A 13,032-nucleotide genomic window follows, 5' to 3' on the forward strand; every position below is an offset into this window, starting at 1 on the left:
GCCTAGAATCTCCGCCAAGGCCGGCCAGGGAGAGGAAGCGGCTAGACAAACACAGAAAAGAAAATTTACAGAGAAATATTCACCATCTCCCTTCGGAGACATTTTTGAAATTAAAGGGCTGTGAGTGGAGACACCAAAAACGAGGGAGACACCCTCCCCGCCCCGCCCCACCAGGAAGCCTGCCCGAGAATGCCCAAGTCTCTCTCCACTCCCACAGGAGGGAGCCTTGCTCTCAGGGAGACAGTTTTGTGGTCTTAATGCGGTAGGTTACAGCTGTTGGTTTCTGCGCGATATTGATTCTATTACTTGCATTGTATTGCTATGGGATGTGTGGATTTCGGTGGAAGAAAAAATTGCCATGTATGTATCTGATATGATTACATTTCCAACTTTCCTGGGTCCAGACATGATGATTGTGGAGAAGCTGTTAAGTGCATTTTTGTTTTAGGCTTATAAATAAAAATAAAAAAGAAAGAAATGAAAGAAGAAAATAAAAAGAAAATCCAATTATGGGACCTAGCGGCGTCTAAACTGGAAAGCTAACTGGCACTGAGCTCAGACAGTCCCGTCCCTCGGGTGTCCAATTTTATCCCTCAGTCAGGCCTTCTAGGGGGTGGGGAGGGCGGAGAACCATTGGGCAGGAGACAGAGATTCCTAAAGTAGCTGGTGGGGTGGAAGCAGGTGCCAGCCTTGAGGCAAGGACTTTAAAAATGGGGTAAGGGAGCTTCTGCGGAAGCTTCCAGCCAAGAGATAAGTGATGTTGGCTGTGGAGGGCAGGAGAGATTGTGATTTAGTTTGGTTTGCACGAATGTGTGATTGCTTTTCTCTTTCTTAAGACCAGATGCAGGACGTTCAGCCTTGGGCCTCTGGTTGCCCCAGAGTTACAGGGTCTGGGAGTGCTGGAAGTGATGGTATATTTATTATCTAAGTCCTGAGCTAGGAGAGGGACGACGCCACTTGTGGCGCGGAAGAGGTGGCTTTGTGGCCCCAGGTAGATGCCCTAGGTTCAGGCCCGGCCTGGGCGCCCGGAGGGACCGCTCGGCTTCGTAGCGAGAGTTCTCCGCCAGCACCCGTGGCACTCGGGCCTATTCTCAAGGGAAAAATTTCCCAAACCCACTCATACTGAAGGTGTTTTTCTCCTGTAGTCTTAGGGGGTTATAAATCCTCCCTCAGACAGTTTGCTGTGACCCAAATTATGCAGTTTGCTGCCATCTACCGTCCGTTCGTAGACACGCGCTTCGGCGCCTCAAGCCCCGCGACGCTGTCCAGCGGTATCGGACGCCTGGAGCCCTGGCCGTGCAGGGTCCACGGGATCTGGGGGATTTCGGGCCCACACCGACGCACTCAGCTGGATCTTGGTTCCCCAGTGTGGGCTAGAGAATAGAAGTCTCTCCTCCACCCATCAACCCCAATTTCCCACTGCCCCCTCCCCCGCCCATCCCAGTCCCAAACCTGGTGGCTGGCAGGGGAAGCGGCTTCCTCTAGGGCATATTTAAAAAGGTCTAATTCTGCTTCCAGCAGGCAGGGGCCCTGAACCAAAGGGTGGAGGGATCAGAGCCGGGACCCCCACCATCATCCCCACCTCCACCCCCACCCCACCAAGTCGCCAAGGGAGAGGATGGGGCCGCTTGGGACATCTGAAGCCAACACTGTTCAAGGTTTATTTGGTTTTCTTCTCAGCCAAGGGAGGAGACCCTCAGGGCAGGCGCCGGCCCGGCAGTTCCACTCGGTTGGCAAAAGACAAACCGGGTCTGTGTTCTCCTGGTTGGCTGGTGGGTCTTGCCAGTTCCTCGGTTGGTGGGTCCGTGGTGAAGAAATTGAACCGAGTTTTCTGGAAACTGTTGATGTCTGCAAGTGAGTGCCGATCCCCTCCCCCATTCTCGATCTTTTCAAGCGAAGTCGATCTAAATATGATTTGGGAAAAATTTGGTAGTGGGTCTGGGGCCAAATCGTTAAGGTGCCACACCGTCGTAATTTCCGTTCCTGTTGGACCCTTCACACTGGCTTAACTCGACCGCCTTCCCAAGAGGAGGTGACCAGGGCAAGGCTATGCGCCTCTGCTGCAGCCTTTGAATATTGGCCCCTGTCTCACGGGTTACTGATTAGCTTGGGCTTTCAAGCCATAGGAGGAAGCTCCGGCAGTTCCTTTAAAGGTGCTGTGGTCCCCGTTCCTGGGTGGGGGTGGGGTTCCAGGGAATTGCTTGCGGTGCCAGGCAAACCAAGGTGTTGCCAGAGTCTGGCCCAGGGCTAGAGGAGCTGAAGAGGTTAAGCGGCCTGGTGGTGCTGGGGACAAACACTGTGGCTGCAACCCCCACCCGCTTTCAGCGCCTCTGGAGCAGCTCTTTTCAGCTTTTCTGCAGCGAGAGTGACTTTCTGGCGGCTATAAGGCCCAGCTCAGTGAGTTGCTCTATAGGAGGCCCTGAGGGGGCCAGCCCTAGAAGGTACTTGGCCCCTCCGAGATTGTTTTCCTTTTGGGCAATCCAAAGGACACCCAGAGAAGTCAAGCTGGTACATGGTATTGAAACACTTCAGCGTCCTTAGGTTGCCCCCTGGGCCTGCAGGTAGGAAACCAGGAGAGTGGGCTCAGTGCTACTGTTCACTCCCCCTAAAGATCAAAGAGGATGCCACTCATTTGCATAATGAAAATGAAGTCTTTCTACTTTGATTTGGAGGGGCCGATTTTACGGCAAAGTTTCTCATCTAAAGAGCCTCCCGCAACCTATGGGAGTGATCACTCAGTACCCCGGGAACATTTATTTATGTTCCCCAAACCCAGAGAAACAGAGTCCAGGATGAGAGTTGAAATATTTTCATTGCACCCCACCCCAGCTAAAGTTGGGGGTGGTTGGGGAAGGTGCTTATCACCCCAGAGAGCTGAGGGAGAGGGCTTTGGAGCTTAGAGGAAACTGGAAGCCTGGACAATGTCTCAGCACCCCCCCACACACACCACACCACACACACACACACACACACACGCACACACAGGCAAATATCCCTCCTGAGATTACCTATCAAGAATTTTACTCTTGAACTGAACACGACTTAGGAAACACTTTCCTGGGAGCTGGAATGTGTTTACTTGCCCACAGGACTGCAGATTCACAGCCTAGAAAATTACAATTATAAATCCTGCCTGTGGGGTACCTGTACAATCCCTGTGTTATGTACTCAAAAATTGGTACACACTTCTATCCATCTCTCTGAACACACACTTCCTCACTCAGGCGGGGAGAGACACTCCAGACTGGTGGATGGCTGAGACTGCTGTGTATTTACATATTCCCCCACGGAGACAGACAGAGGGCAGTGGACTGAACCACAGACAGATTCATAGGGATCTGGCTCCAGAAAGGAGCTGGTCTCTGGCCTGCCCTGCTCACATGCTCTTTTTCCCAAACAAATAGATCAGATGAATAAACGCTCATAAATACCTCTGCACTTAGATAAGAGCGATGAGGCGCTATTTCCTTTCGTGCCTGACTCCAGGCTCCCAGGCCCTGCCTGTAGTGGCTCCATCTCCAGACAAGCAACTGCAGAGGTGAGGTTAACTTGGGGGCTATAACTCTAAAGATAAGGCAATTATTTTCCTGCTTCTGACACAGGGAAATGCTCCCTTCCTCACCAGATCTTTTTTTTTTTTTTTTTTTTTTTTGAGATGGAGTTTCGCTCTTATCGCCCAGGCTGGAGTGCGGTGGCGCAATCTCGGCTCACTGCAACCTCCGCCTCCCAGGTTCAAGCAATTCTCCTACCTCAGCCTCCCAAGTAGCTGGGATTACAGGCATGTGCCACCATGCCCAGCTAATTTTTTCTATTTTTCATAGAGACGGGGTTTCTCCATGTTGGTCAGGCTGGTCTTGAACTCCTGACCTCAGGTGATCTACCCGCCTCAGCCTCCCAAAGTGCTGGAGTTACAGGCGTGAGCCACCACGCCCGGCTACCAGATCTTATTTTGTTCAGACTCCACCAAGACCACACTATTTAGTGCTAGGATGGGGACATTGTGGGCAGGGAGGAGGCAGGGAAGGCTGAGGCCCAGAGCTCAGCCTCAGCAGTAGGGAGGGAGGTGCATGCAAGTACTCTCTCCCACTTTTCTCCCCCTGTTCAAACGGCCCCTAGTCCTCTCTAGAAGCGAGCCCAACCATAGCTAGATTTGGAATATTTATCCTTCTTCATTATCAGGGGGTTTAAATTTGTTTTCTTAAAGTCAGGTTGGGAAGTGATTGGAGGGACATCCAGGGATGGCCATTTTGCCATTAAGGTACAGCCTAGAAGTTGCCCTGAGTTCAGAGAGCCTTGAAGACCACGTTGCAACTAAGTTCCCACCCTTGGTGATCTGAGCTTGGTCCTCTACCAGCTTCCCTAATGTCTTGTACCATCTTCAGTGGGCAGAACTTGGCCAGAAAAAGGAGCTCAATGGAAGGACAAGGCAGAGGGAGGGTCAGCCTGGCCTCACATCTGACTTTGTTCCATGCCCTGGCCCCTTCTTGTCCCCAGATGTGAAGGTTGTCACCCTTCACTACGTGGCCTGTGTATGCATGTTAGAATGTTGGAAATTCAGTGTGGCACTGTCTCCCAGCCTGGGCTCAGTGCTCATTTTCCTTGGATGAAAGAGCCAGAGACATACATTCTCTCACACACCCAAACTTGTAAGGCAGCAAAGCTGATGATACAAACATGGGGTGTGGGAAGGAATTGTAGCAATGCTGAGACACAGACAGAAGGGAGAGGGGATGCTGGCTGATGGCTGGAAGCTGAGTCCCCAAGAGAACACAAACGCCCTTCTCTCCCTATCAAACTAAAGGAAAAACCAAGTCTTGGGAAAGAATTAATTTTAAAAAGAACTGGCAGCTCCTACAAGACTTGGAAGAGGAGTGAGGGTGCCTTTCTTCCCAGTGTTCTCTGACTGCCTCAACTATCAGGAGGGTTTGAAACCCACAACTGGAAGAAGAACGATTTCTTCCCTGTGCCCAGATTTACTGGGACATCCCTGATTCCTGAAAATCCTATAGCCCAGGCTATTCTTAAGTCTTTTGGGATTCCAGAGGGTACTGGAGTGAAGGTTGCAGGCAGGGTAGGGATCAGCCAAATAAAGCCACCTAGGCTGAGGGATACCCCTCACTCCTTCACTCCATATCACCAAGGGAGGAGAGGGCTAGTCCCTTTCCCCAGTGCCCCTTCCCCTGCCAAGAGTGAGCAGCTGCATACTAGAGCCAAACAGAATGTTTTGGGCAGCCGCCCCCGTCGCCGCCTTCCAAGAAGCTCCTAGTCTAGCCACAGAGCTAAAAGAGGAAGCTTGGGCTCAGACGCTCCTGCCAGCTCCTCCTCTTCTGCGTCTTGTAGGCAGTGGGATCTGGCCTGTCCTCTCAGACCAGAAAGGTTGTGGAGAAGCAGGAACAATAGCCCCAGGCTTGGAGGAGAGAGAGCAGATCTGATAAACAGGAAAAACGATGTTCAAAACCTAGGGAAGAGGGTGTTTCTTCTTTGCTAGTCTTAGCGGAGAACTCTTCTCATCTTCTACCAACACAAAACCCTAGAAACGAACCTTCTTCTTTAGTTCTCTCTCAAGGAGATTTGGAGATATTTACCCACCCCTCCCTGGAGGGAAGGGGCCCAAGCAACACAGGGGTTAACTTTTCTGAAAACACAACTTTTTCCAATCCTGCGTGGGGTGGGGGAGAGATATTTAATCACCCGGGAGTGGGGTGGTCTCAATCTAAACACTCCCTCCTCCCTCAAAGGCACAGAGCCTATTTCGCAGATCCTAAAGTAGGTGGAACAGGACGCCTTGTGTTGTTGGGGAGAGACAGAGAAAGGCGAAGGAGGAGGGAAAAAAAAAGGTTGGTAGGTTTGTGCGTGGGTCCCTCGTGCGGGCCGTGCTACTCATGGGTGCTATTTAACAATTCCTGCCTCTACCATTGGTCAGTGTTGGATCAGATGGTTGTATTTCCTTCTGGCCATCACTGGCACCTCGCCATTCCCCTTCAGCTGAAACCCAATCTCGGATATACTACTAATAGGCGAGGCGCTCGGACTATAAAACACAACAAATCATAAACCCAGCGGAGCAGCAGCGGCACGCGCGCCTCCCCTCCCAAAGAGTTCCTATTTCGTGAACTCCACCTTCCCTGTCACTCTGACCAGCGGGCAGGAGTCCTTCCTGGGCCAGCTACCGCTCTACTCGTCGGGCTATGCGGTCCCGCTGGGGCATTACCCCGAACCCTATGGGCCAGGGCCGGGCCAGGACAAGGGCTTTGCCACTTCCTTCTATTACCTGCCGGCGGGCGGTGGCTACGTCCCAGCGGCACCCTGCTACTGCAGGCCGGGGCCGGCGCCGGCCTTCTACGCTAGAAGGAGTCGGCCCGCGCACTTTCCGGCGCCGACGAGCTGCCCCTTTCCACCCCCAGCCGCAGAAGTCAGACTGCGCGCAAGACAAGAGCGTGTTCGGCGAGACAGAAGAGTAGAAATGCTGCACTCCGGTCTACCCGTAGATGCAGCGGATGAATTCGTGCAACAGTGTATGAGACTTCCCGTTGGCGTCTCTCCAGCTCCCCTGGGCCCCCACCCCGGGACACAGAACTAGTGAGCGCCCCCTGCCCCAATCTCCCACAGGGTGCTGGGTGATCATCTCAGGAGATAGAAGAAGATTGGGCATCTGCCCGGTGTCTCTCACTGTGTCGCCTATTTGGCAGGAGTTACAAAGTTTGCAAAGTCCCAGCCGCACTGGGAGCCATGGGGAGCGAGTGTGCTCTCCTGGGGCGCCTGGTCAGAGCCGGGGTTCCAGGACAAGGAAGAGAGCAGGGGCCCGCAGTCACTGGCTTGGCTTTACTTTGAGCCCCCAGCCCCCCTCTCCCAGCCCTGGTAGGGTTCCCCAACCAAAGACGGCTCCATTAAAAACGGAGTGCGTCATGCAAGGGGGTAGGGGGTGACGCTGAAGAGGAAGAGTCGAGTCTGTCTGGGAGTGTTTTCCTGAGTTGGGGCGGGGGACTGGGGCAAGATGAGGCACCAGGAAAGGGGTGGTAGTCAGAGGAGGGAGGAGGAATAAGGGGAAGGAAGAGAGAGGCAACAGGTGGAGCGAGAGAGGGAGAAACAGTGCGGCGTCTCAGGTTGGATTATTTGCTGGCCTTGAGTCCCAAGTGATGTCCATTAGCCGGACTCGAAAGTGAGGAGCCGTTAATGTGGACTATGGATCGATCTACGTCATTACGGATTAAGGGCCTGGATTTATCATTGGGTTGGCGGGGTGAGGTGGGGGGAGCAAGATGGATTGAAAGGGAGGGAAAGACAAGATGCAACTAGGAAGAGACACAGCTGACCAGCCCCTCCCCCAGGCTCAGGTGGGAGTTTAAACTGCTCCTCCCCTCCCCCATCTAGAGTCTAGACAGACGGCACAGGCCTAGGAGACCAGGAGGGAATCTGGAGGGGGCGCTGGAGGAGTGTGAAAGGGGGGAAGGGAACCGGCAGAGTGGAGGGTCTCCCGGTACTGGCTGGAGTCTGTGGAGGGTCGACTAGGGCAGGGGGCCCTGGGCCCGGTGACCTCAGGCCTCACCATCTCCACTCTGCAAAACAGGTTCCTTCTTTGGACCCAGGTTCCTCCTTTGGGCCGAGGCCGCCAGACATACATGCGCTACCAGAGGGTGGAGCTGGAGGAGTTTCCCTACAATCGCTACCTGGCGGCGGCGGTGCATCCCTGTGCCTGACCCAGCGGCAGATCAAGATATGGTTCCAGAACCGACGCATGAAGTGGAAAAAGAAGAGCAAACTGCTCAGCGCGTCTCAGCTCAGTGCCGAGGAGGAGAAAGAAAAACCGGCCAAGTGAAGGTGCTGGAAAGGAGGGAGGACGCGAGGGGAAAGGCCTGTGCGGAGCTGAGGGCGTCGGAGAGACCCGGGAAGGAGGGCTCTCGGTGGGGAGCCAGGAGATCTGCTCTCCAGGGCATGACAGGCAGGGCCCAGCGCGCTCCTGGACGCCCCCCTCCCCGCACGGCTCCCGGTGGGTGCTCTGAGGCCTCACTACTCGAGCCCACCCAGCACCCCGCGCACCCTTCCTTCCCGAGGAACTCGCCTCAGCCTGATCAGGCCTCCTGGTGAGAACTGAGGATAGGACTCACTTGAGGTTTCCTGGAAGCAGAGCAAAATGCTCTTGTGCCTGTCGCGTCTCATTTCGTCCATGTCCCCTATGCAGGGTTCAATGGTAGATTTGCTGTCCCCTCAGTGGGGGCCTTGAAGACTCCCTGATCCCAGACATGTAGTCTCTCCCACCCCCTCCCCAAAGCCATTGGAAGGAGCACATACTACCTAGAAGTAAGAGGAGTCTCGGAAGAAACCAAAGTTCTATTTTATTAATTTTCTTTTTCTTTTTTTTTTGAGATGGAGTCTCATTCTGTTGCCCAGGCTGGAGTGTAGTGGCACAATCTTGGCTCACTGAAACCTCTGCCTCCTGGGTTCAAGCGATTCTCCTGCCTCAGCCTCCCGAGTAGCTGGGATTAGAGGTGCCTGCCACCATGCCCGGCTAATTTTTGTATTTTTAGTAGCGATGGGGTTTCACCATGTTGGTCAGGCTGGTCTTGAACTCCTGACCTTGTGATCCACCCTTCTCAGCCTCCCAAAGTGCTGGGATTACAGACATGAGCCCTCGTGCCTGGCCTATTTTATTAATTTTCTGTGTGTTTATAGTCTTGTCTTAGCTCTGGACATGAAATACTTCGATGATGATAATAATAACAGTAATAAACATGTGAAAACTCGACGCTCGGTCACCTCCGATCCTCCCTTGCCATTTTTTCCTCTCCCCTCAACTCCCAGCCTCTCCATCTTTCCTGAGCCAGAATTCTTTAGCAAAGGTGAGAGCCCTGGCCCGCCGAAGTGAGCCCTGTTCAACTAGGAAGTTACAGCTGAGATAAACGCTGGAGTGATCTAGGCTGGAGCTATCAGTCCTGCCCAGGCCCCAGCGCTGCGATTCCCTGGTGCTGAGGCTCACAGCCTCCTCTCCCCATGCAGACTTGGGGGATGGAGAGGGGCTGTTTCGCTCTCATTCTCTAGCCTTTCCTCTTGTGTCCACAGCACTAAGGGAGCCACTGAGGCCCCTAAAGCACTCTTGCAGAGATGGAGCCATCAAGTCTGGGGGCCTCTGCAGCGCTTTTCTGTCCTCACCTTGGCAGAGACCCCTGGCCTTTGGCCCGTCCACACGGCCAGCTTTTTTCACCAGCCTTGGCCCTCCGTTCCTGGCCTGTGGCTCTGGAGACTAAAAAATGGGGCCACTGGGTATCTCTCACCCTGTAGCTGAAGGCTCCAGGTGCCCCTTCCCACCTCAAGTAGGTGATCAGCCTCAAGTAGGGGAATGTAAAGCCACCAGCCAGGCACAGGCCGAAGGGAGCAACTTTCCCTTGCTCCTTGGAGACCCCAGGGCAGGAGGCTAGGTGATGGGGCGTTTAGTGTCATCCTCTCAACCTAGAATGGCCCATTCTCTCTCTGCTTGCACCGGCACCCAGAGGGCAAGCTGCGGACACTGGGACACTGTTTTCGTTTATGCCTAAGCTCTCTCACTTCCTTTCTTATTTTTAAAGAGAATAGTCCCCTCCTACCAGCTGCGGCGGTCTCTGGCCGCCCAACGTGCTCAGCAAAGCATGCGGGTCCTTGGAACCCCTTTTCTGGGAAGGCGGCTGCCACCAGGCAAATTCTCAAACTGCCCAGCTGCGAGTGAGGGGCCTGGAGTGGGGCCTCTGAATGCAATAGCCGAGGAGGAGGGGAAGGGGTCGCACTTTACAAACTCTCAGACACATGTTACTATTCAAACCCAAGCAGCAGAGGCTGTGGCCACTGCAGTCTTTTCAGCAACTAGGCCGCTTAGCCCCAGCTGTGCTCGGCTTCTGGGGTCCCTGTCCTGCTCTGTCACTCCCCAGGCCTGGGCTAAGGACCACCAAGGAGGTCAGGAAGGGGATTTCGAACGTCCAAATGGCCCAGAAGTGAACGCTTCTCCAGCTTCTTTTTCAAGCCTCCCGTGGGCTTGGCCTGGGTGCTGTGGACCCGCAACAGCAGTCCCACCAGGATGCAGGCCGGGCTAAGCTCCCGGGGAAAACCCGTTGCAATAATTGTTTTTCACACACAACTTCCAACCCTTCCCGCATTTCCACCTCCAACTCGGAGACTTGCAAAGCCCGAGAAAGGGAAAAGCAACTCAATCTTTGATCTTCTCATCCAAACTTAAAATAATACTGACAATGATGAGGTAGGGAGAAGGACCCAAATAGAGAGGCTAACCCCACCCACAAGAAAGTGGGTAAAAAGCCCAACCCTTGCTCTAAAAGGCTCAACCCTGTGTCTGAGCCTTGACCGGGTTTCTTTCTCTCCCTGCGGCTGCAGGGAGCCAGCAGGGAGGCAGCCGCTGCCGCCATGGTGGTCTCCCGTCGATCGCCGGGAGGTGGCGCGCTCTGATCAGAGGCCAACGCCAACCTTCTCCCTGTTTCTCCCCCTTCTTTTTTCCCCCTCTTGGAGGCTCGCATTGAATCGTCCCTAACGATTCTCGGATGGTCATTATTTGTAACCATAGAGCATGAGTTACCTCTTGAGGTCATCAGTGAGAATTTATGACTGGTCAAAAAAAGCACATGATTCCGTAACGCCCCCCCACCTCCTTCTATATTTGGCCGCATACATAGCAAACCGAAGTACAGTGCATCGCTATAATTCATTAATACGTCATAAATCGTGAAGCACAGGGTTATAACAACCACGATCCACAAATCAAGCCCTCCGAAATCACCCAAATGAGCTCGTACTTTGTAAACTCCTTCTCGGGGCGTTGTCCAAATGGCCCGGAATATCAGTCGCTAAATTATGGCAGTAGCAGCTCTGTGAGCGGCTCTTATAGGGATCCCGCTGTCATGCACACCGGCTCTTACAGCTAAAATTACAATGGGATGGACCTCAGCGTCAACCGCTCCTTGGCCTCCTCCAGCCACTTTGGCGCGGTGGGTGAGAGCTCCCGCGCCTTCCCCGCGCCCGCCCAGGAGCCCCGCTTCAGGCAAGCGGCTTCGAGCTGCTCCTGTCCTCACCTGAGTCCCTGCCCTACACCAATGGCAACAGCCATGGCGCCAAGCCCTCTGCTTTGTCCCTCTCCAACCAGGCGACGTCAGTCAGCTCCAGCGCCAATTTCACCGAAATGGACGAGGCCACCGCGTCCTCCGAGCCTGAGGAAGCGGCAAGCCAGCTAAGCAGCTCCAGCCTAGCTCCGGTGCAGCCAGAGCCCATGGCCACCTCCACAGCCACGCCTGAGGGGCAGACTCCGCAGATATTCCCCTGGATGAGGAAGCTTCACATCGGCCATGGTAATTCTCTTTTTTGTCTTTCCAGCTTTCCTTCTCTGCGTTTTGGAGTGGAATGGGGGGACAAGGAGAGCTTGGCTTTTCTCTAAATATAGATTTATTTTTCCAACGGGGAGAAGTCTTTAAGAGGGGCCGCATAGCTTCATAGACAGAGCCAAACAGGGTATCTCTGTCAGAGGTGGGTATTTTTAATAATTTGTTTCCAGCTTTGGCTTAGGTTTTTATTAGCGCAGCTGTACCAGCTTTAGGATAAAGGATGGGGTTTATGTAATGTGGGGAAGGGTCCTGCTTTCCCCTGAAATTTTGAGACTGCCGCTAGCAAAGAACGGGTGAGCAGTAAAAGGAGCTTTCCAGAGCAAAAGTGCAACCGCTCTCCTCTCTCCCGGGGGGAGCGGCCGCCTGAGCCCAGCCAAGGGTGAGGCACTTAGGAGCGAGCAAGAGACAAAGCTGGGCGCACTGGCCCCCGGGCGCACTGGGGGATGCAGGAGAAGGGGGTGCAGAAATCGAGCTTGAATGTGGGCATCTGGAGTAGAGAGGATTGGAGCTGTGGTGAGCTGGGTGCCCGGACACCTGGGTCCTGCCTTCCCGCCCCCTCCCACCCAGTGCCCCCTCCCTTATCCGGAATGAAGTTGCCTTGTGGCTTTCCTCTATCTGCTCCAGATATGACCGGGCCGGACGGGAAAAGGGCCCAGACCACGTATGCCCGCTACCAGACCCTGGAGCTGGAAAAGGAGTTCCGCTTCAACCGCTACCTGACCCGGCGATGGTGCATTGAGATCGCCCACGCACTCTGCCTGTCAGAGTGCCAGATCGAGATCTGGTTCCAGAACTGGCGCATGAAGTGGAAGAAGGACAACAAACTGAAAAGTATGAGCCTGGCTACAGCCGGCAGCGCTTTCCAGCCCTGAGCCCGCCCAGAGGAGCCCCGTGGCCCAGGAGCCCGTGCCAGCCCCAGCCCTGGCCCCTCCAATCCTCCCCGCGCTGCTGCTACCCGCTGGGGACCAGTTCCCACAAGCCTGCCTCGCCCCGGCCTTGTGTTATGATATTTCGTTAGGTCTTAGGTCTTCCTGTGGCTCCCTTTCTCCTGGACTGGTTATCTTATTATTGTTAATAATTATTATTATTATTATTTTCCCTCCATGCTCCCAACTCCCTTCTGCTTGCCCCAAATCCGTCAGTGTTTCCGAATGTTTGTGTCTGTGGTTGCAGTCCTTCCCCCAGGAAAAAAAAAAAAAGAAATTCGCATGTTTAATGTGAACCGTCCTCTCCCCATCTGTGTTCTAACTTATTTATAAAAAGATGATCATTGTATTTTGAGTTTTAGCTGGAAACTTCTCTAAGGGGCAGCGGTTGAGGTGGGGTAGTGCTGCAGTGGGGCCAAACTGAGCTGGCTTGGGAGATGGAGTCTTTTTTCATTCTCCTCCTCCTCCCTCCCCACTCCCCAGGCCCAAGTCTCCTAGGGGCTTGGTCCCAGGGTGAGAAGGGGCTAGGGAGGAACAAAGGGATGATATTGAGAAGAGAGAAAGAAGATAGTGAGATTTAAGTTCCTGTCGCCTGGGTAGGCCTCACAAGGCCTGGTCAGGGAGTATACGGAAACAAAAATGATCCTCAGTGCAAAATGTCTTGTGTATTTCTCTGTGAATCCATGGGTCTGGCTAGAGGGCCCAAAGCTTATAAATATGGGGATAGTCTGGGTCAGACCCATCTCTCCCTT

At 53.9% G+C, this 13,032-nt stretch overlaps 1 protein-coding gene and 1 pseudogene across 1 annotated transcript; both read left to right on the forward strand.

Moving 5' to 3' along the window:
- The first annotated feature begins 257 nt into the window (after window positions 1-257).
- LOC134731481 (homeobox protein abdominal-A homolog) lies at window positions 258-11,177 on the forward strand. The gene is given in 6 exon segments (XM_063609963.1): window positions 258-262; window positions 1,174-1,368; window positions 1,681-1,854; window positions 7,568-7,674; window positions 7,677-7,818; window positions 11,120-11,177. Coding segments are annotated over 5 exon segments (621 nt in total). The 3' UTR covers window positions 7,817-7,818; window positions 11,120-11,177.
- Window positions 10,761-12,718, forward strand: LOC129489866 (homeobox protein Hox-B5-like; annotated as a pseudogene).
- The last annotated feature ends 314 nt before the right edge of the window (window positions 12,719-13,032 follow it).

The sequence above is a fragment of the Symphalangus syndactylus genome, chromosome 9, assembly GCF_028878055.3.
Source record: "Symphalangus syndactylus isolate Jambi chromosome 9, NHGRI_mSymSyn1-v2.1_pri, whole genome shotgun sequence".
In the NCBI taxonomy this organism is placed as follows: domain Eukaryota; kingdom Metazoa; phylum Chordata; class Mammalia; order Primates; family Hylobatidae; genus Symphalangus; species Symphalangus syndactylus.